Raw genomic sequence first — 23210 nt, forward strand, 5'->3', positions numbered from 1 at the left:
TGGAGCATCGAGGCGGGGCAGGAAGTAAGCTATCCCTTACAAACTTTGATTAAAAAAAAAAAAAAAAAAAACATTGAAAAAGGGAGGCCTTTCCAGTGGGGCCCAAAGCCTATCTTGGCACCGTGGGTCCAAATTACGAAGAAACGAGCATTTACAGTGACATCTGTTGGATTAATTAGCTGTGTAATTAGTCTGCCCTCAGTGGAGCTAGGCTTTGTAGCTGCTGTCAGGCTTCCCCAGGTGAGATTTTATTCTAAGTGGCCCGTTCCTCCAAGAGGACGAAAGAGCGGGCCAGGCAAAGGAGGAAAGCAGGCGACAGTGTTTGTGGGAGGCAGTGAGAATGCAGACAGAGCGGCCTGGGGGCTCTGGGGGTCCTCTGGGAACTAGAACATCAGGAAAAAAAAGTCATTCCCAGAAGAAAGGCTCAAGGACTCGCTACCTCATAATTAACCTGCAGATGCCCCGAGGAGCCTGAACTTCGGAGAAACTCAAAGCACCAAAGGGCCAGACATGCAAATTGTGGCAGCAAGACGATGGAAAGGCAGAAAGGGGGTGTGGTGGGGGGAGAGCGGGGCATGGATTCAAAGTCGGACACGACGAGCCTGGATCAAATCACAGAACTCCTGTCCCTGGAGAAACAGTGCGATCTTCCCACACGGCGGCCATCGTTAATAGGAACCCCGTCTGGGCAAAGATAAATACAAAATAAAAATGGTTGGATCCTAATCTGAGAACCAGAAGTGGAACAAACACGCACAAGCAGATGCCTCCGGCCAAATGGCTCCCCACGGTGCTTCCTAAATCACAGCTGGCCGCAAAGTCACACTCGCTGACTAATGTCTAGGACACGGAGGACATCGCGGTTTCCAGGACCCACGCCCCTTGGCCCAGCCGACGGGAAGAACCTAGGAGGGCTCTGGGCTCCCTGTATCCTGAATGACTGTAGAAAATGAGGGAGCTGGTAGGAGAAGGGAAACAGAGAAGCCCGAAGGCCTGGCAGGGGTGGGAAGATCACCCTGAGAACCAGCTCGGTGCGGGGTGAGCACTGGGTGGCCCCTATCCCCCCCGACGGCATGCCGCACCTGCAGAGGACTCATACCATGCTGCTCGGACAACTTTCGCAGCCCCCTTGAAAGTCAGAGGTTAGTAAAGACTCGGGAACACAAAGGAGCATATTTTATTATTTTTTATTTTTTTGTCTTTTTAGGGCCACATCCATGGCATATGGAGGTTCCCAGGTTAGGGGTCAAATCAGAGCTACAGCTGCCAGCCTACACCACAGCCACAGCCATGCAGGATCTGAGCCACGTCTGCGGCCTAGACCACAGCTCACAGCAATGCTGGATCCTCAACCCACTGAACGAGGCCAGGGATCGAACCCACGTACTCATGGATACTAATCGAGTTCGTTAACCACTGAGCCAAGATGGGAACTCCAAGGAGTGTGTTTTAAATTGGCAAAACATGTTCTAAAGACAGACAGGGTCACTCCAGGCTCTGGGAGCGCTGACAGCTCATGGGCAGGACCTCCACAGTAACGGCGTCTCCCCCACGAGGACCAGGTGGAACCAGGAGCAAACAGAAAACCCTGATACTGTTGTCCCCACTGTCCCAAAGGCCCTGCGATACGTGAGCATAAAAGCCAAAAAAGGACCTGGGTTCACTCCATACGTGTGCACAAGCGCAGGTGACCAACCAGCAGCCCAGGGGGTATCCATGCGGCACTGACAGTTGAGGACGGAACCCTCTTGGAAAAGCCTTGAGGTCACTCAGGAGTCTCTCCCCCCACCTCCTCCCATGTCAGGGGAGCTCAGGTAGCAGCAAGGCCATGGCTGGCTGCAGGATCTTTCCAGCTCTTTGGCTGGAAAAGGAGATTAAAGGGTGTATTAGAAATAAGTTCCAGCCCCACACAGGATAACTTCTGTGCCCCAAGTTTTTGCAAAAATAATCTCCTAAGTCAGAACTACACCTGGTACCTGCTCATGTCCCCTGGGCTCCCTTCCAACAGGACGAAGGCTTGGAAGAAAGAGCACCAGGAAAAGCAAACAGATTCAGGGGCACGGGATACAAACACAACCACGAAGTACTATCCACACAAGAGGTTTTTAAATTAACATGTGACAAGCTTCACTTCAGGGCTGGGCACAAAATCGACACTTCATAAATGCCACTGACCTGAGGGAGAAAGCCCCTTCCCCACTACATGTGCCCTGGAGACCAAACCAGGGCACGGGGTGCATGGCAGCAGTAGAAAAGCACCTCAGGGAGACAGTGGCAGGGACGCCCCCCTCAGAGAACCAGGTGGATCCGAGGTGGTTACAAGGGCCCAGCGATCCTTAAGAAGGGAGCCTGCGGCCTTGGGGGAGGGAAAAGGAGTGGGAGAAGGAGCGAGAGAAAGGCTCAGCGGGCACAGCAGGTAGAAGGCAATTCCTTCCCGACTCCCCGGCACAGCAGAGCCATTCCCGCAAACGGAATGTTGGTTCAAACTGTTGACCTAAGAGACCAGATATGCTTTGGAGGCCTCCGTCCTGGGTCTGGGAACCTGCCCTGCTAATTAACAGGTTACAAATCAAATAGATCAGTAGATAAACATTTCTAACCTTCTGCCCGGTTTGCCTTTTACAGGAGGGTATAGACCCCAGAGAAGGTTCCCTAATCATTCTTGATTAGTCCCACTTCGGACCCACTTTTTCTCTCTTTCTTTCTTTTTTTTAGGGCTGCACCCGTGGCATATGGAAGTTCCCAGGCTAGGGGTCTCTTCAGAGCTGTAGCTGCCGGCCTACACCACAGCCACAGCCACGCCAGATCCTTAACCTACTGAGCAAGGCCAGGAATTGAACCTGCATCCTCATGGATACTCATTGGGTTTGCTACCTCTGAGCCACAACAGGAACTCTTTTTTTTTTTTTTTTTTTTTTTTTCCCAGACTCACTTTCAGCATCTCCTACTCTCATCCTGCACAAGAGCCAATGCTCATGGGCTTCGACTTTCTATCACCCACAGACAAGTAACAAGTGCAGAAGGCGGCCGGAGGGGCCCGACCGTGAGCAAGGATGGCAGATGCACCTGGCAAAGCTGCCTGCCACAGACTGAACTGGGCATCCTGCCGTCCATCTCTCTGTGTGATGTGTGACATGAAAGCACTTCAATAAAAGAGTGTAATGAAAAAATTATTGAATAGCAAATTTTAACAAATAGCGCTGGAGAAAATTTCAGATTTCAGTATAGGAAAAGCACTTAATGTAGAAAATGTGAAAATCTGATAGGACAGCTTTCTCTAACAAAAAATTGGAAATTGTCATTAGAGGCATTTGTAATTTTCCTCTTTGTTGGGACCCATTTTTTAAAAAGAGGCTTTACCAACAAGGAAGCCACTCATCTTGCTTTATGCTCCCGTTGGGCCACTGGGTAGGACACTATGAAAGAACTTCATCATCCAGAGGAAGGGTTGCCAGGTAAAATATAGGATGCCCAGGTAAATACGATTTTCAGATACATACATATAATTATATTTTATAGCACATACTTAAAATAAAAAATTTGTCTGAAATTTACATTTAACTGACTTTTTTGTATTTTTATTTGCCAAATTTGGCAACTTGGCCCTGAGACCCCTGCCATGGTATCTGCAATGATTCTGAGGGGCACCAGCCTGAGACTGCTCGTTCCAATCACCTCCAAGATCTCTGTAAGCAACAGATTTCCTTGTCATTGACATTTTTTTTATGGCTGCACCAAGGATGTAGCAAAGTTCCCGGGGCCAGGGATTGAATTTGAGCCACAGCTGCGACCTATGCCACAGCTGCAGCAATGCCAGATCCTTTAACCCACTGCACCCAGCCAAGGATCAAACCCACACCTCTGCAGCGACCTGAGCTGCTGAATTTGGATGCTTAACCCACTGCATCACAGCAGGAATGCCAACGTTTTTGACTTTCACCCTACGTCTTGGTTGCTTTAAAAAAAAAAAAAGTGTTGGAAACCTAATTTTATGAAATATTGAAGTATAAAATGACTCAGTTAGTGCTACCAAAATGGTTTTCGTAGCAACAGCCTTTCCCACCCTACACTTAAAATAGTATTTATAGTTTCAAGTTATGCTGAAAAAGGCATAAAGACTATGGTTCAGGTGTGTTATGTAATTATTTAAAGACTCTTGCCTCCTGACAATGCTTAATTGTTCCCTTACAATTTCCCTTTCAAAACAAAAAACCAGAAACACCTGTTGGAATTAAATGTATTCAAATTTGCCCTTTTAAGCCCAAGTCCTGAGCAAGTTGAAAGGACTCAAAATTGGGTTTACGCCTTTGCCCCTGCTCGCTGGCACCGCTTTCCTCCGGACCGGGTTTACCTCAAGCAACTGTAACACATGGAATCATTCTGGAATGCGGAGGCAATGGAATAGTCATAGCAAAATTCTCCTAAGGGTTACAGACCACCCCTAAGACGGCAGATGGCATCCGTGCGAAGAATTCCACAAGTACTGTGGCTTATTCCTTGACACCGGGGGTGGGCTGGAAGGATGGAGAATTTGAGGTTTTTTTTTTTCTCTCCCAAGAAGGTCTAGGGCTTTTAGCTTAAGGATTTGTGGGATTGGGGCGGCGGGGGGGGGGGGGGGGGGGATTTTTTTTCCTGGAATGAGACCTCTGTGCTTCTCAGCCTGAGTCAGGGGCCATAGCACACCTTCTCTAGAGTCCAAAAGACTTATCACCAGTAGCTGAAAATGGTTCTTCCTGGAAATAAGCAGACACAGACTCGCCATCTCCAAATAAGAACTTCAGAAAAGGGAACTCCTTGGACTTTCAGTATTTGTCCTCTATTTTTTTTTTTTTTTAAATAGTGAGATCCACAGTCTCCATTAAGAAACAATAAAAAATTCCAACCTCCCCCCCACCCCGCCCCATTAAGACCCCATCTCTCCTGGAGATTCCTTCATCCTGGTGAATTTGATGAAGGCAATTAATACAAGAAATTTCACCCTGGGGAATATGCTTGCGAGGAGGAGGAAGAAATCTCATCCAGAGCTTTACATGCCTACAAAAGGGAACTGTCTGCCCCTGTTCCCTCCTCCTACTCCTCAGGGCTTTCAAGAAGCACTGCTCCATCAATGTGCTCGGACTGACCCACATCTGCCCAATATTCGAGAGGCGCCCTGAGATCTGGAGAACAGGGGATGATGAGCAGGGCTTCTCACCTCAGCAAGGGAAGGATGGCTATTTAAGAAACTGCTGGGGGACCAACCATCCAATTCAAAGGAAAATACAGCCCTACATCACACAATACGCAAAAACAGGGCCCTATTAGTGTACCATACACAAAATACATGCCTCACGGATCAAAGTCTTCGGTGGGGGGGAGAAAGTATCGAAGAAACTATCAATCAAGCCGTGCCAGTTTGCCTGGGTTTGAAGACCCACTGCAACAACACTCCCCAGCTGTGACTGGTCACGCTCTCTGCCTCGGTTTCCCCCGTTTGAAAACAGGTAGATTAAGAGAAGATTCAATCAATTACTACATGTACAGCAGGAAGGGCAGAACCTGGTTTGTGATAAGTGTCCTCGAGGTGCTATTAGTTTTATTATTGTACAATATTAGCAGGGCGCACGCGAGAGCCTCCCTGGAGAAAGGGAAGAGTGAGAAGTGTAAAGAAACAGATGTGAAGATTGCACGACATACACGTGAAAAGCTTCTGTAGCCTGACGCACAGCATAAGCCAAGTTAAAGGCGAATGAAAGACCCGGAGAAACTACCGGAGAAGCACAGTAGGGACTGCGGGTCCTGATAAACCAAGAGCTCTTGGAAATCCATTAAGAAAGAGAACAAGCCCCCAAATGAACGAAGGAATGAGTGAGTGAATGAATGAATGCAGGGCAAAGGCTATGAACAGGAAAGCCACTCAGGAAATTCCAACAGCCAATAAATGCGTGAAAAAGTATTCCACCTCTTTCACAATAAAAGAGACCGACATCGAAACAAAGGTGCCAAGCTGATGAAAACAGAAAAATACGGCGCTGGTCACCACAAGGGGTCTGAACTTCGCCCAGTCCTGGGAGGACATCAGCATTCTTAAAAATACCTGGAATGTTTAAAATATTTAAATTTTCATAGTATTTCAAATGTCCTTAATGACGTTCATAATGTTCTGAAAGGGTCTACCTTCTGAAGGGCCATCAGAAAGTAGCTTCTGTGGGCATATGACGCCCTGGAGGCTGCAGTTCCACGTCTTGGAAGAGCACAAGTGTAGAGAGAGGGATGGACACATCTGTTCCCGAACTCCTTCACTCTAAGACCAAAACTGCAGACAACTCAAATATACATTCAGTGAGGGCCCGGGCAATAAACGGAAAACTATGTAGCCACTAAAACAGAGTGAACCAGATCAATACATAACAACCTGAAATCATTTTCAGGATTATAAGTTGCATGAGAAAAGCAAGCCAAAAGCAGAACGTGTGTGAGCAAAGATTGCTTCAGAGAGTGGTAGGTATGTGTGTACACACACATTGATCGGTGTGAGCAGAGAAAAAAACAAAAAGAAGCTCATCTAAATACAACAGTGATTCGATTCTGGAGAACAGAGTTGGAAAGCAGAAAAAGGACTTCCATTTAAAAAAATTATTGAGGGGTTGCCGTTGCGGCTCAGCAGGTTAAGAAGCCGACTAGTATCCATGAGGATGCAGGTTCAATCTCTGGCCTCGCTCGCTCAGGGGGTTAAGAATCCAGCGTTGCCCTGAACATTGCAGGGGTGTAGGTTGCTGACATTGCTTGGATCTGGCGTGGCTGTGGCTGTGGCGCAGGCTGGGAGCTGCAGCTCGGATTCAACCCTTAGCCTGGGAACTTCTATGCTGCGGGGGCAGCCCTAAAAAGAAAAATAAATAAATAATACAAATTATTGAAAAATACTTAAAGGTTCGAGGAAGGACTATGGTACAATGTTGCAACGTAATTCCAATTTTGTAAGATGCCTAGGTTATAAGAAAAAAAAGAAAAGTATGTTGTCCAATGACAGGATTAGGCTGATAATTATTTCTCCTATACTTCCCTGAATTTTTCTACAGTGAACTTACATTAAACATATTAATAATTTTTACCATAAAAAATAAAGAATCCACATTTTATTACGAGATTACACTTGGGAGAAACATGGAAAGTTAGTCTTGTAAGAAATAATTAAGATGACAATAATATTCTTAAGGGGTCTGATCCGTTCCTTGCCATCCACGAAAAGGACGCAGGGACAAAAAGAGAGAAAATAAAAATGCTTTTGCATTTGGAAAAAAGGGGGGAAGTGTTACGGCTAATGGTTATGAAGATGGTTTTTCAATAGGTAGTATATCTAGTACAGAAACAAACAAACAAAAACCCACATCTAGTAAGATTTCAAATCCGTTATATGGTATTAAAGTGTAGAGCCAAAAGGGGAACAATGACTCAGCCTCCTTGACTTGAGGCTGTGTGTACAACCCAGTAACCAGAGGGTTCAAGACAAAGCTTGTGCTTAAAGGTAAGCAGGGGAATCAATGTGGTGAATGGAGTAATACCCCCTGGAGGGATTCAGGTGAAGAAGGTGGGAAAGTTTTGCCGGAAGCGCGAGACTGCAGTGAGGTGCCACCCTTCCACACCGCACCCACTGGCCATCTGCTGGCCATACATTCCTACAGCGTATGTGGGGGTTCCTACAGCACATGCAGGGGTTCCTACAGCAGCGAAGGATTAAATCTACCCAACACAAGCCCTGCCTCCAGAAAAGATTTAGATGTTGCAACCTTCCTAGAGTCCCCCCGAAGTTCACAGTTGGCCAAAAATCCTGCCAGAGCCCACCTAGGCTCTCCAGCGATGGCCATGTGTCCCAGGAGCACCCCCACCCAGTCTCCCTGCCCAGTCCCAGGAGCACCCCCCACCCCCCATCCTGTGAGCCCAGCCATCGAGTAAGGGAAATGACCTTCAGACCCCCAGCTGCTCCAGGAGATGGAGGGCATGAAGGCAAAATGTGTTAAAATTTACCCAAACATCTGGCTTTTCACACCTTCTAAATCAACCACAGGAAAACATTCCCTGCCTTTCATTTTTGGTTGAAGGCACCAAGGTATGGAGAGAAAAACTATGCACTTAAAAAAAAAAAAATTGACCTAATGAGAAAACAAGGTTTGAGGAAACTGGTTCCAGAGTGACAATGTAAACCAGATGACACCTGTCCCAGGGCTTCAAACACCATCACACCAGGGCCAAAAGGAAGGGGGAGACTCAGCAGAGGATTTAGGCTTTTTGTTTTCCAAAGCAAGACCAAGGCTGCCAGTCTCCATCTCCGGGCAGGAAGCATACAGTCGTCTCCCCAAGACTCTGCCGCCCTGTGTACCCATAAAGGAGCATGAAGAAAACAAACTGCAAACCCCATCTTTCAACGGTTGTTTTTTTTTCTTGGCCACACCCACGGCATATGGAAACTCCCAGGCTAGGAGTCGAATGGGAGCTGCAGCTGCCGGCCTACGCCACAGCCACAGCCACAGCCACAGCCGCGCCAGATCAGAGCCGGGTCTGTGACCTACACCACAGCTCAAGGCAAGGCTGGTTCCTTAACCTGCTGAGTGAGGCCAGGGATTGAACCCGAATCCTCATGGATCCTAGTCGGATTTGTTTCTACTGCACCACAACGGGAACTTCCTGCTGTACAACGTCTTCTGACGCGTCCATCCATCCTATGGTGAAGTGACTGCCCTGATGGGAGAGGGAGCCTGAGGTTCTCACACATCAGGGAAAGACCTGAGAAGCTGGAGTCTAAAGTAACGGGAGAGTCTGATGCACTCTCTTACCTCCTTCCCCTCGAATTATCCCAACGATGGCAAGTAAAAAAGTCCACTGTGTGGAGACTCTGGGGGAATATTTTTCAGTCCGTGGGCGCCAGACTCTACCTCCTGCTTTAAGCCAAGCAGACTGGGCTTCTCACCCCCGATTTGCAGCTCACATGGGGCCCAGACCCCACTCCGTGGTAGACAACCTTCTCTGTGTAGCACTTAAGATTAATACGAAAACTTCGGGCTGGGCCCTATCAAAGAAAACTCAGCTGGGAACTGTTTGAGTAATAGATTCTGGTGGGGCTTAATCTATCTGCTAGAGTTGATGGATTTCCATGCCAATGGCTCGCAGGTGAAGAAAAACATCAAAGTGAAAACCAGATTCTAATAGCTGGCAGGTGTGCACTGATCTCCAACTGTCCTTTCTGCCCCTTCTCCTCCAGGCAGAAAACAAGTCCGAATTTCAGAGAGCGCCAGGAAGGCACACAGCAGGAGAGGCAGGTGAAACACAGAAGAGCTCGCACTTGCTCTGAACCCTCACACTGGGGACGCAGGATCTGCTCCGGTGGAGAAGCACAGAGGACAGGTGTGTATCAGTATCCGCTGCCCCCTATTTAGGACAAGCATGAGCACCCCGCATAGGAGAGGGACGTGGGGGCCGGGGAGCAGGTCCTCGAAGGCTGATCCGTTTATGTGGGAAAGCGATTCGGTGCAGAATTCACTGTCTGGAGCTTCAGCCTAAGGAGAGCCAAGTACCTTTCCCACGGCACGCTTCCATTTGGCTCCGAAAGAATAAGAATCACTGCAGAGAAAAACCCAGGAGCTTGACCAGGGCCCCTGGCCTTCCCGAGGGGTCAGTCCCAGCCTCATGATGGCAGCTGTGAGGTGTGGGCACGTGATCGCTAGGGGCGGGCCAGAGCCACCGCTATTTAAGATGCACACACAAAAGACTCCAGGAATTCAACCATGAGCGCGTCACAAAAGTCACCTTTGAGGCAAGAAAAAAGGAACTAGCTTTCCTTGGACACCGAGGGCTCCCCAGCCTACCCCCTACTCTCCATCACTTCTGGGAGGCAGGGAGACTGCAAGGAACATGAATCTCGATTTAAAAACTGCTCTCACACAATAACCCCAACTAGACACTTGCAGGTGAGGGAGACAGTATCGGCAGGTCTTCCTTTTTGCAAATGAGCCCGACCCTCTCTGGTGTCTGGATTAGAAACTATCGCACGCTTTCAGACAGCTCAGTCCTTAATCCAGCAACGTACGTCCCAGGATTTATGACACTGAGAGAAGTGACTCTGGATCGGTATGAGGTCAAATGACAGACCGGAAAGCTACACTTGTGCCTGCATCTCCTGGGACTGCTGCTCTGCCTCCCCTGACGTGGAAAAGGAAGAGGAGGGGAAGGAGAGGGTGGGGGGGCCCACGAGGAAGTCAACGACCTCAGGGCCAGTGGAGTGGGTGCCGCAGCAAGCAGCGGTGGGCGTCTCCCTGACCCATCAGGAGTGACGGGCCAGAGAACCAAGACCCATCAGGAGTGAGCGAGGAGGGCCTCGTGTGAGAAACCCACCGGTGCCCTCCCCGGGCCAGCAGCATCTGGAGCTGTTTCTCTAGCAGACAGTAAAGAACTCGATTATATCCAGTTAACTGTGCTCTAAACTGATTATGCATGTGCTGGGCTAATGGATTACATTAGCAAGAGGAAAAATAACATGCAATCAATCTCCATTTACCATAGGCCACACCAGGGCCTAGAGAAAAACTGCCTCTCAAACCACCTCCAACCCCCACCTCAAATCCTCAGACTTATAGACCCTGGGAGAGGGACACCCCCCCCACGTCCCCGCCCCCAGTGGTGACGAAGCTTATCTTGGTCACACTGTGGGGACAGGAATGCTCGGGGCAGGCACTGAAATGATACATTTCTGGGTCACATCGGGGCGGGGGGGGGCTGCCCCCGCAGCACAGCCACGGGGACAGTCGTTACCCAAGGACTAATGAGAGAGACGAACAGCCTTGGGCGCCTGACACGGGGAATTCACCCCTGGGATGTGCCAGCCAAACGCACTGCCTGGACGCCTCTGCTTCAAGCGTGGAGTCCCATGCTCCACCCACAGCCCAATACTCGGGGCCCTTCGACTAAAGTGCCCGTTTTGAGCAGGCATTTCTTCCATCTTTTACACAAAAGAGAGAGAGAGAGAGAAGAGGGAGAGAAAACACCCAGGCAGAGAAGGATGAGTGTGCAGAGCTAGTTCAGCAAAACACAAATGGAAACACTCCAACTGCTGCCCTCACGGCCACCCTGGAAACCAGCTCAGTCCTACTCTCCCGGTGGGACCAGTGGCCAAGGTCTGGACACCAAAGAGGGCCAGACTTGGCAAATCTTCTAGGTTCCAGGATTTGGGAAGCAAAGCCAAGGGCTAGTCATCTCCAGGGCGTGAAGAGTTAATCACCACCCCATGCACTTTATAATTTAAAGGGCATTTTTTTGCCTTTGCCCTTCGCACCACCTCTAAATGACCTCCATCAAGGCTGCCTGACACCTTCCAGGGCCACAGCAAGCCCTTCATACTCTATTTTGCACAGTTGAGTCCTTTGGAAACTGTTTTTCCCACCAGTTTCTCCGACAGGTTTTCGTGACCACACTGGCACCACCCTGTGGCCAGTGAAAACCTCTGATTTAAACGGATGGCAAGCAGCCTTTCCTTCCAGGGGTGGCTCGGCACCCAGGGAGGGTCCTGCTGCTCAGGACAAGGGGGCGGGCTGGCCGCTTGGCATCCCCTCCCCCCCACTCCAGCCCATCCCTGCCAGTCAGCCAGCAATTCCAGAACATTCTATTCCCACTGCTTCATGCCTGCTTTCTCCTCCTTTGCCCAAAATGGTTTCTCATCCAGGTCACACAGGCCTCTCCACAAGCTGAGAAAGCGCAACTGTAAAAGGAATCACGTGTATCCGTCTCCGCGGAGGCCCATATGGGTAAAGGATCAGAGCCTCCTTTTATTTGGAGCCGCCATTTAAGATCACCGTCAGCAGAAAGGAGATTCGAAGGGGATTCGCGCAGCTCAGGGTCAGCAGAAACCCAGCCCTCGGTGGCCCAAAGATGTGGGAAACGGTGTGAAAGGGGAGAGGAGAGACGGACAGCAATTAAGGGAGGGAAATGGGAAGAGAGGGAGAGGGCGTGGAAGGGACGTGGGAGGAGGCCGGGCAGATTTATGGCGATTTGTACCTGATTGTTCATACTAAAGCCATTATGGGATGATTAGAGAAAAAGGTGAGGCTTTAAGTCCAGTGAAAATCAATAGAAACGTCTGGAGCGATTCTGCAGTGCAAGTGAAAGGACTATTTACAGTATCTGAGCACCTCCTCCTCGTTACCGGTACCTTCATTACCGTCTACGGACTGAGAGGAAGAATGGGGGGAGGGGTTAGAGAGGGGGAGGGGTTGGGCAGGGGTTAGAGAAGGGGAGGGGCTATAGGGGCGGGGTTAGAGAGGGGAGGGGCAAGATAGGGGGAGGGGTTAGATGGGGAGGGGCGGGGTTAGAGAGGGGAGGGGAGGGGCTAGAGAGGGGGAGGGGTTAGAGAGGGGGAGGGGTTAGAGAGGGGGAGGGGAAGGCAGGCAGGGTAGAGTGGAAGAGGAGGCGAGTGGACTAAGCCTGGAAAAAGGGAGGACTTTTAAGTTCTGGGAAGAGAAAGGAGGCACAGAACACAGGAAGCAGAGGGGAAAGAACAACGGCGCCCTCACCTGACCTATTCGCCCCCACAGTGTCTCCCATATAATTCATTCATTGTGTTGATCGGCCATCCTCCCCAAAAGGAAGGGACGCTCTAGGAGGGCAAGGACCTTTGTCTGCTGAGGGCACGGACTAGGCATATGCCCAGAACAGTGCCTGGTATATAGGAGGGGCTCGGAGTATATCTGCTGAATGAGTGAATGAATGAATGAACAAATCAACAAAGGACCCCAGGGGGCATCCAGGGGACTAAAAAAGGGGGAATGACCAGATGGAAAAGGAGACCAGAGAGCCTGCAGGAAAGAGAGGAAACACTGGAGCACAACATCAAAGCCAGAGCCAGGAAACAGCAATTGTGAGTTAGGAAAAAAGTCAGTTCTAAAGACAGCGGAACAAGGTAAGTACCTTGCTGCTGCAAACGAGCTCCCCGCCCCCCCAAAACATGAGGGTCCCCGCAAAGAGAACCTTCAGGTCCCAGCTGAACCCTGCCGCCGTGGTGCAGCCTCCTGAAGAAGGGGATGGTGGCTCGCCTTCCAACGCCAGGTCACCTGCCAGCCACCACCTGGCCGGCCGACGGCATGAACTGTCACCCACCCCCAGCCCTCCCGGTCACCCAAGGATCCAACCCACTCCTTCCAGAGACAGCCAGGACTTACCTTGTACAACTTCAGGCTGGCCTCGTGCCTGGAGTTGACCGTGTGCAGCCGCAGCTTCTCCAAGCTGTTGGTGTAATAGTCGCAGGCGTTGCACTTGAGGTGGACGGGGTTGCCGATGGCCACACACTTGAGCCGCCACTCGTTGGCTTTGCCGCCCTCCTTGATGTGGGCCACCAGCTGGTACTTCTGCACGTGCTTGTCCGTCTTGCAGTGCAGCTGGAAGTTGGCCTTGAGCTGGGTGTTGTAGCGGCAGAGCTTGCACTGGTAGGAGTCCCCCATCACCGCCTTCCACTCATCCTCTGGGAGGCTGCGCTCCACGTTCATGTGCAGCCCCAGCAGGTCCAGGTTGTCCGTGGTGAACTTGTTGCAGACGGCGCACTGGAAGAGCTTCAGCGACGGGTCATTGGTCTGGATGAAGCTCTCGCCCAGGTTCATCAGCTCCTCCGACACCAGCTGTCCGCCCCCGAGCCGCATGTCTAGAGGGATCTCACCGCCCACTGCAGGGAAGGAGAGGAGAGAGCATCAGGCCAGGCTCACAGCAGCCCTGACTCCCACACCACCAGGCCCTCGCCCAGGTCCCAGGAGAAAAAAATGACTTCAAGAGCCACAGGTACCAACCAGGAAACACACACACACAATTGGTGTGTTTCATCTTTCCTACGGACACGGTGAAATCAGTGGAAAACTGTTTTTGTTTTTTGTTTTTTGTTTTTTTTCTTATGGAAAAGAATACCTAGGAAAAAAGTAGGAACCAAAATTTCTCAACTATTTTAATTCGCCTCCTCGATCAGATCCAAGCAAAGACAGAAATAAGCATCATAGAATGCAGAACTCCGGGAGTTCCCGTCGTGGCTCATGGTTAACGAATCCCACTAGGAACCATGAGGTTGCAGGTTCCATCCCTGGCCTTGCTCAGTGGGTTAAGGATCCACTGTTGCCGTGAGCTGTGGTGTAGGTTGCAGATGGGGCTCAGATCCTGCGTTGCTGTGGCTGTGGCGTGGGGCCGGCAGCTACAGCTCCGATTGGATCCTTGGCCTGGGAACCTCTATATGCCGCAGGAGCAGCTCAAGAAAAGGCAAAAAAAAAAAAAAAAAAAAAAAAAAGTAGAACTCTGGTCCTTGACATGTTGGGAATGACTTACAGCTATAATCTAAGATGCCAAGTTTTCATGACAGATCAGAATTGGGCCCAGAATTTACCAAAAGCAGTGCTGCCCTACGGAACTTTCTGCGAAGATGGAACTGTTCTGGATCAGCACTGATTGTGTGTCACTAGTCACACGGGGCCACTGAGCAATTAGAATATGGCTAATGTACAACACATTTTTCGTTTTATTTTTAATCTGTTTACATTTAACGTCCCTAGTCACATGTGGCTAGTGGCTACTGTACCAGACAGCACAGCTCTAAATCAGAGACTCTGGAAACCACCTCCCTATTCCTCATCAATATCCTACCTGCCTGTCAGTGGTGCTGGCTCCTCCCCCATCTCCCCAAGAGAAGCATCTTTTCCTTTTCCTGAGCCCCCACAGCGCGTGAAATGTAGGTCTCCTGTGGGTCATGTCACAGTCCACTTTGCCATAAGCCAGCCACAGACAGAGCCACATGCTGGCCAGTGTCCCCAACAGGATGCAGCCCCTTTAGGATAACGGTGTCATCTTCTCCTTGCTGAACCTCCAGAGAGTACCCAGCCCGCTGCACAGAGGCCCAAACATCTGTGCCAGACAAGGGTAAAAAGGAGCCAAAATGTTAAAGCTTTGGGAAGCTGGACAGAGATGGACAGTGAAATGAAGAAGTCAGACGGTGGTCCCCCCCGACCCCCTGCCCCCAGAAAAAAGGGTCCAAGAAAGCTCGGCTCCTCCCTCTCTGCCCCTGCTCTCTTTCAGTCCGTCACCACCCTGCATAAACCAGGGACCGGCTCCCATTTACCAGCGGTAAATTAATACGTTGAGCTCTTACTTATAACACAAGAAAGGCTTGGAAAGAGCAGCCTTCCCTCCATTACCTAGAAGCCTACAGTCAGGCAGAATGCTGAGCACCAGCTTCTATTTTTCGCCTCTCCCCTAAACAAACGCACACTCGAGCTATTGTGCCTGCCCTGCCACTCCCCAGCTGATATTTAAACTTGCCCTTTTACCTGTGGTTGGGCTGAGGTTATTATTATTTTCTTAATGACTGATTAGAATCCAAGTTAGCGGCTAATCAAAAAAAAAGATGTTATTATTAAAAAGCAAAGAAAAAGATTTTCTTATTTATGCTGCATGAGGCACTAAGAGTGATGAACTCAGTGCCGGCTTGACTAGGCAGAGTGGCTGCATTTGAAGCCTGCGCACAGTCTAGCAAAGCCACAGAAATCTTTTGCGCACACATTCCAGAAGACTCGGGAAGCTTTCTGCTTGTCTTCTCTCTTGCCATCTCCCCTGGTGAGAGGAGCCATAACTATGACACTCTTTATAGGACAAGAGAGAAAACAAGCAGGGCGGGGGTGGGGGAGGGGGGAGCCTAAAAGCTCTATCCCTTAATGGGGATGAAGGCCAGGCAGCATCCAGGAAACATCCACACTGTTCAGTGAACGCAAAAACTGCCCGGAGGGTAAGACAAGGAGCAAACATATATTTGTTTCTGATGCCGACCACCTGAAGCATCAAATCGTCTTCACTTTTTAAATTTAACCTCAGCACATCAATATCGCTCTGAAGAGAAATTCAGCTGTCACTTGCCAGATGCCTGAGTGAAAATGAGAAGTCCTCAGAACATGCAGAGGAAATAAGTCCCTCTTCCCATCCCAAGCTCTTAAAATGAAATGCAAATCAAAGAGAGAAGCAGAGAAGCAGGGAAATGAGGGTGACCGGCAAGCCACAGCTCCCTTCGAAAACTATACCCTGGAGAAACACACCCAGGGCTTGCAATCCTACAGATCCACGGAGGAAAGGGACTAATTCAGCCCCCAAGAAGTAGAGGAACCTCACCCAAGCCACATTTGGAGCCGTGTGGGGGCTTATTCCGCAGGCAGGGTGCACAGGTGCTGTTGGAGAGGAGTGGCCCCGCCCCCATACACACCTGACACCTGGCACGTGAGTCCGCCTATGAGCACCTCCTCAGAGAGGCCCAGGGCTTAAGACACTGTCTACCAGCAAAAGCAGGCTCAGACGAGCTTTTCAGCTGGTGCAGGTGTCCGGTGGCCAGCTGGATGCCCAGGGAACATGTGGACACCTCAGCAAGCTACCTGTGCCTCGGTGCTGTACTAAACTTTAGTCCAAAGGGATGTCTGGAAGGGCGTTCATCCGACCTCAAGTCTAACATCTTCTCTGCAAATGGAGGGCAGATCCAACCAGACCAAACCAAGGAGGGCAACCTTTCCCCTAAGGGCCTCGAGAAAGAAAGCATCCCCAGCATCAACATCTGTTTGCCAAGACAAAGGAGAAGGGCCTGTCAAAGGGCGAAGGAGAACTTAACTTGGCAAACAGGTGTGAAGTCCACAAAAAACCACGTCCCCCTGTAGAGCCCACAGGCCAGTAATGCCCACGGCCCCCTCACAGAGGCCTCAAGAAAGGTCCACAGAACTGCAGCCAGAACCGGAAAGGACGGCTCCTTCCATTTGCATGTGCCGGCTTCTGCTGAGGTCCCACAACTCAAATGATGAACCCTAGAGATCACATCCTATCTTACCCACACCCACGCCACTTTCCAGAATAAATAACCTATCTGCTGCTCATACTCCATCTAGCTGGCTCTCGGGGCTTCAGGCAGGCACAGGAGGTGTCCAGAGACTCACCTCGGCGGATAAGCAGTGACACTGGAAATTCAAAGGTCCTCCTTGGCTACCTAGACAAGGTCTTTGGAAGGAAGAACTCTATTGTCTTTAAGAAATAAAATCCAGGAGTTCCCGTCGTGGCACAGTGGTTAACAAATCCTACTAGGAACCATGAGGTTGCGGGTTCGGTCCCTGGCCTTGCTCAGTGGATTAACGATCTGGCGTTGCCGTGAGCTGTGGTGTAGGTTGCAGACGCGGCTCGGATCCCACGTTGCTGTGGCTCTGGCGTAGCCCGGTGGCTACAGCTCCGATTAGACCCCTAGCCTGGGAACCTCCATATGCCGCAGGAGCAGCCCAAGAAATAGCAAAAAGACAAAAAAAAAAAAAAAAAAAAAAAAAGAAAGAAAGAAAGAAAGAAAATCCAAATCTTCCCAATCAAAACTACAATGAGGCACCACCTCACATGGGTCAGAATGGCTGGAGAGGGCATGGAGAAAAAGATTACCCTCCTGCACTGCTGGCAGGAATGTAAACTGGTACAGCCACTGTGGAAAACAGCATGGAGGTTCCTGGGAAAACGACATAAAGAACGAACACGCGATCTGGCAATCCCACTCCTGGGTGTATATCTGGACAAGACCACAATTAAAAAAGACACATGCGCCCCTGCGTTCATTGAAGCACTATTCACAATAGCCAAGACATGGAAATAGCCTAAATGTCCATCAACAAAATGAATGGATTAAGAAGATGTGGTACAGGGAGTTCCCTTCTTTGCTCAGCGGTCAACAAAGCCAACTAGGATGCATGAGGATGCTGGCTGGATCCCTGGCCTCGCTCAGGGGGTTAAGGATCTGGCGTTGCCGTGAGCTGTGGTGTAGGCTGCAGAGGTGGCTCAGATCCTGCATTGCTGTAGTTGTGTTGGAGGCCAGCAGCTGTAGCTCCACTTCAACCCCTGGCCTGGGAACTTCCACAGGCTGCAGGTTTGGCCCTAAAAAGCAAAAAAAAAAAAAGAAGAAGAAGAAGAAATGGTACACATACGCAATGGAATACCACTCAGCCATAAAAAAGGACAAAATAATGTCAGTTGCAGCAACATGGATGCAATCAGAGATTATCATTCTGAGTAAAGTAAGCCAGAAAGACAAAGACAAATACCATATGAAATCACACATATGTGGAATCTACAATGTAGCACCAATGAACCTATCTACAGAAAAGAAACTCACAGACATGGAGAATAGACTTGTGGTTGCCAAAGGGGAGGGAGGAAGGAGGGAGGGGGAGTGGGAGTTTGGGGTTGGGTAAATGCAAACTATTACATTTCAAATGGATAAGCAATGAGGTCCTTCTGTATAGCACAGGGAACTATATCCAATGTTTTGTGATAGAACATGATGGAAGATAATATGAGAAAAAGAATGTAGATATATATATATATACATATATATATATATATATATATATGACTGGGTCACTTTGCTGTACAGCAGAAATTGACACATCATAAAACAATTATATATGTGAATAATAAAAAAAAAGAACTGATTAAAAATTTCTAGGGGATTGAAAAAAAAAAATCCAGATCTTCTATGTATCGCAGAAGACAAGCATTCATTCTTCTAGGCCTTTGGCACCTGCCATGTGCCAGTAAGGCACGGCGTCCCGCAGACTCACAGACAGTGGGTGTTAAAAGCAAAATATTTCTCTCCTTCTCAATTCAAGCCTTCGTCAGAATTACTGGTTTTCAAGGTAATTAAGAAGTCCTCACTTTGACCCAGTATGAACCCATCCATTTTCTGTGTCTTCATTCCACCTACATTATACTTGATTTACTCCAAAATCTGCCTCCCCCAAGATTTTAAATCTCCAGACAAGAAAACCCCAATTCCCACTGGCTTTGCAAAAAGAAAACTCAGAGCACTGACACCATGCCTAAGTGTACAACCACTGTGGTTCACTCTGGGGACAAATAAGACGATTAACCAGCGCGTAAAACATCCTCAAACTGGTTGGTAAGAAAGGATCAACAGGTCAATGTTCCACAACAGAAAACAAGATTAAAGTAGCAAGGATTCAAATTTAAATGCAGGGCAAGAAAAACAAATTAAGTGCTATGAAATAGAACTCATCAGCAGCAATTAGCACTAAAACACCACGCAGAGATGTGCCAACGGGTGAGGTTTAGCCCTCTGGCATTAACCTAAGCCATTCCGGGATAAAGGTACTTGCACACACTTCACTGCCGAGAACAACTTACTCCCATGTCAGTGAGGGGATCCCGTTTCGTTCAGGACATCCCTGCCGGTCCCAGGAGGTTGGTGGAGTCCAAGAATGGAGACGAGGCAGTGCCCGTCTGAGGCACTGGCAGTGGGGGGCAGGAGGGACCCAGGCATCACACTGCTCCTCACCAAACCGTTTTGTACATATTCTTGCTGCAGAAGCTCTCCGCCAGAAGTGCTCATGATGCTTGGAACACAGACTCTCGGCTTTTAGCATGCTGACCCTATCCTCTTGGTCCCCTCCTAGCTCTACTGAGCCAACTGCTAAGAGCGCCAACTCACTCAACATGGATCCATGTTCTCCATGGCAACCAAGACTCCGCTAACCAGGATCTGACGGAAAACCTTAGCCTTCTTTAAGGTACGCTTTGAGCATTTACTCATTTCTCATCTGTCACACCACTCCTCATGGTGCTCTAGGGCCGTTTAATTCCCAGATAGGCTCCTCACCAGCAGCTCATGGGAAGTAAGAGAGAGAAAGAACGGGTCTCTTTCTTTCATCGAGATCCTGGTGACAACAGTGGAGAGCTTTGAGAGAGGTGTCTGGGTGACTCCCGCTCAGCTCACAACCAGCCTCGGCCTGCTTCCTAAGGTACGCTACAATTTCCAGTTCCTCTTCTACAGATGACTGTCCCTATTTAAAGCGCCAGCTAGAGTTTCTTGTACATTTCAACAAACGTTTAATGGAACCCACACGTTTCGGGGAATTGTCGTGATTTTTCAAATCAAGGAAGGGACAGAGAAACAGGGAATGGGGAACAGAAAGGAGAGGTGACCAGAGGCCAAAAACCAAGAGGAAACCCTTAAATTTTAATCCCGGCCCGTGGAGCTGGCGTGTAACTGTGTCTCTGTTGAACGCATACCATCTTCCACAGGCTCACCCAGAGTTCAGGGATTCTTGAGAAAAAGATGTGATGGCTGGATGCTCAAAGCAACTCTCAAGAAAGTAAGACTCCACCGCAGCCACGGGGCTCGAGAGAATCAACCCGGCCTGTTGAGGACCTCGGCCCACTCTCGGCTGCCCCCGGGTTCATGCCCATCATCAGAACAAACACACACGGAGTCAGCCTCACCTAGAGCAGGAGTCACGGCGCCCATGGGCCCGGCGGGATCCAGCTGGAATCCGCTCATCATGAACTGGGCGTCCGAGGCCGGGCTGTCCATCTTCAGGTTGGGCAGGTTCATGTTCTGGGCCAGGTAGTACTGGTAGAGCTCGGCCTCGGCGGGCGAGGGCAGGCTGCCGAGGCCCAGGTGGCGGCTGTGCTGCATCTGCGTCATGTTCTGCTGCAGCAGCACCATGTTGTGCATGTGCTTCTCGCTGGTCATGTGGATGCGGAGGTTCCTGGCCACGTTGGTCTCGTAATCGCACACCTCGCACCGCCAGGTGGGTTTGGTTTTTGGTTTGGTGGGCGAGGGGGCCCCGCAGGAGCTCCCGATATTGGCCGCAGCCGCCGCCGCCGCGGCCGCCGCCGCCGCTGCCCCGGCCGTGTGGCTGAAGACCTGCTCCCCGCCTCCGTTCTGCAGGTTCTGCATGTTGTTGAGATGCTTGTCGGACTGCATATGAATACTGAGGTTGCCTTTGGTAGTTGTGGAGTAGTTACACACCTCACAGCGGAAAGGCTTGTAACCACACGTGTAGCTCTCGCCTCGCGCCAGCCGAGGGTGGGGCTGCCCGCTTTTGCAGTAGACACAGGAGCCCCCCGGCTCCGGGTGCTTCTCCTTCATGTGTGCCTCCAGCGTCTGCTGGTACTTGTAGTGCCAGTTGCACTTGGGGCACTTGAGTGTCTTGCACGAGTTACGAGAATGCATCATGGTCATGTGGCCGCCCAGCGAGCGGGAGGAGCCCAGGACCGTGTCGCACTTGGGGCACTCCACGCCGCTCCCCGACGGGCACTCCCCCACCCCAAGCTCGCAGAGGGAGCCAGCGTGCTGGTGATGGGGGACGAAGCCCCCATCGTCACCCTCAATGCTTTCATTTGGTTCTGGTGCTGTGGCATTGTCTTTATTGGCACTTTCATCAGCAAAGTCCAGCCTCCTGCCGCCCTCTGCCACGTTGGCCCTGACGCCCTCACTGTTAAAGCTTAAACGATTCCTCCTGTTCGCACCATCAAAGACAACAAAGGAAGAAGTGGAATTAGAACTAGTAGAAGCTGCGCCCCTCGACAGGGTCTGGAGCACATTAGGCATTAAGGGGGAGTTAGAAACGCTTTGGTTTGAGAGAGCAAGGTCCTTTTTGCTGCTACTACCTGCCGCGGCCCCGGGCTCCTCGGGGGGCCTGTCCTCCAGCTCGTCGTCCAACTCGCTTGGAAAGAGTCCTTTGCAGCCCTCGTCCTCCTCCTCCTCCTCCTCCTCCTCTTCCTCCTCCTCCTCCTCCTCCGCCTCTTCTTCCTCTTCCTCCTCCTCCGCCTCCTCCTCGGCTGGCTCTGCTTTCTCGGAGAAGCAATCCGGATCGCCCACTTCCTGCTTCTCTCCTTCTGCTGCCCCAGAGTCCTTGCCCTCTGAGGATTTGGTAGGACTGGAGGCCAGGGGCCCCAGGGGAACTGAGGTAATGGGGGTCTTCAGGACCGAGCTGGTGAGCCCGCCAAGGTTCAAGAGGGTGCTGGGGGTCAAGATACCAGCCTGGGGCTGCTCGGGGCCAGCGGCAGGGCCGCCTGGGAGAGCCTCCTCCCCTTCCATCCGAATGCCACTAAATTTACCGTAAAAACTGTGTCCGGGGCCTATGAGGTTAGCGGTGGAAACTAAAGGGAGTTGAAAGTTTTTGTTTTTTGGTTCCAGAAAACTGACAAGGGGTTCCTTGTCTTTGCCAATCCCTTGGATGATAGCGGAGATGTTCTTATTGCTAAGAATTTTCCGCTCGTCTTCACTCAGGGTCATTCGATGGTCGTGCACCGCGTGGGTCACAAACGAACGGACGTACCCGAAGGAGAGCTTGCACAAGAAACACATCAGGATGGGCTTCCTCTTGCCGTAGAGCACGAAGCCATCGAATTTGGACAGGTCCACATTGTTGGGAACATCTTTGGATACGCAGGAGCTTTTGGCAGAGCCGTCGCTGTTCAGGTAATCCTTGTTGCTTTTGTGTCGCACGTCGAATACGCGGAAGCTGTGCAGGACGGGGCTGAGCCCCGCCAGGGCTGAGGTATTCGGGAAAGCCTGGTCTGGGCCCTCAAACCATTTCCCGAAGGATGAGGCTATGTGGAAAGTGTTGATGATCTGCGGGTAGACGGGTGCAGCACAAGAAGGGTCCCCTTGCTTGCCCCCGGCCCCGGGGAGAGAGTTCAGAAAGAGCGACGGGAGAGGCCCGCTGCCGCCGGCGCCCCCGCCCTGGGTCAGCTGGCTCAGGCTCTCGACGATGTACGCCGAGCCGTCCGGCTGGTACACGATCTCCCCAGCCAGGTTCTCCACGTCACTCTCCTCGTCCCCCTCCTCGCTGCTGTCGCTCCCGCTCTCCTCCCTCAGGGGCGGCGGCGGCCGCGCGCTGGGGCAGTGGTGCTCCATGTAGGTCTGGAGGCTGGCGAAGGAGGCCGCGCACTCGTTGCAGCTGACCTCCTTGCCGGCGGGCTCGGCGGTGGCGGCGGCGGCGGCGGCGGCGGCGGTGGGGCCGGCCGGCGCGGTGCTCTCCGCCAGGCGCTCATTGAAGGGGGCCCTCAGGCTGTCCAGGGGCCCGTGGGTCTCGCTTGCGGGCTGCTCCATGCTACTGGGTTGGTCGGGGAGGTGGGTGCTGTTGAGTTCAGTCCATTGCTGGTGCTGAGGGATACCGCACCCATTGTCCTTCCCCGAGACGACGGGCGAGTCACAGCCTTCCATGGTAAGGCCTGCGTGGAGCTTTCATTGCACCCAGTACGGATCGGACCTGAAGGGCGGAGGCAAGGGGGAGAGGAGGGAGAGAGGGGGAAGAGAGAGAGAAAGGAAAGAGGTTAGGAGGGCCGAGGCTCAGGTCCGCACGGGGCGCTCTAACGGGCTTCTGTCCACACCCACAACGGAGACGCGGGGC

The 23210-nt window shown here is 51.0% G+C and overlaps 1 protein-coding gene across 1 annotated transcript in view; it reads right to left on the reverse strand.

Moving 5' to 3' along the window:
* The window catches only part of ZFHX3 (zinc finger homeobox 3), a 247315-nt gene that overhangs the window by 146261 nt on the left and 77844 nt on the right, over positions 1 to 23210 (reverse strand). The window contains exons 2-3 of the mRNA XM_021097088.1: positions 20290 to 23069; positions 13182 to 13678 (exon numbers count right to left, since the gene is read on the reverse strand). Of these exons, the coding sequence (XP_020952747.1) occupies positions 13182 to 13678; positions 20290 to 23023 (3231 nt within the window). The 5' untranslated portion in view covers positions 23024 to 23069. The remainder of the gene's footprint in view (positions 1 to 13181; positions 13679 to 20289; positions 23070 to 23210) is intronic.

Source organism: Sus scrofa, chromosome 6 (genome assembly GCF_000003025.6).
Source record: "Sus scrofa isolate TJ Tabasco breed Duroc chromosome 6, Sscrofa11.1, whole genome shotgun sequence".
Taxonomy (NCBI): Eukaryota; Metazoa; Chordata; class Mammalia; order Artiodactyla; family Suidae; genus Sus; species Sus scrofa.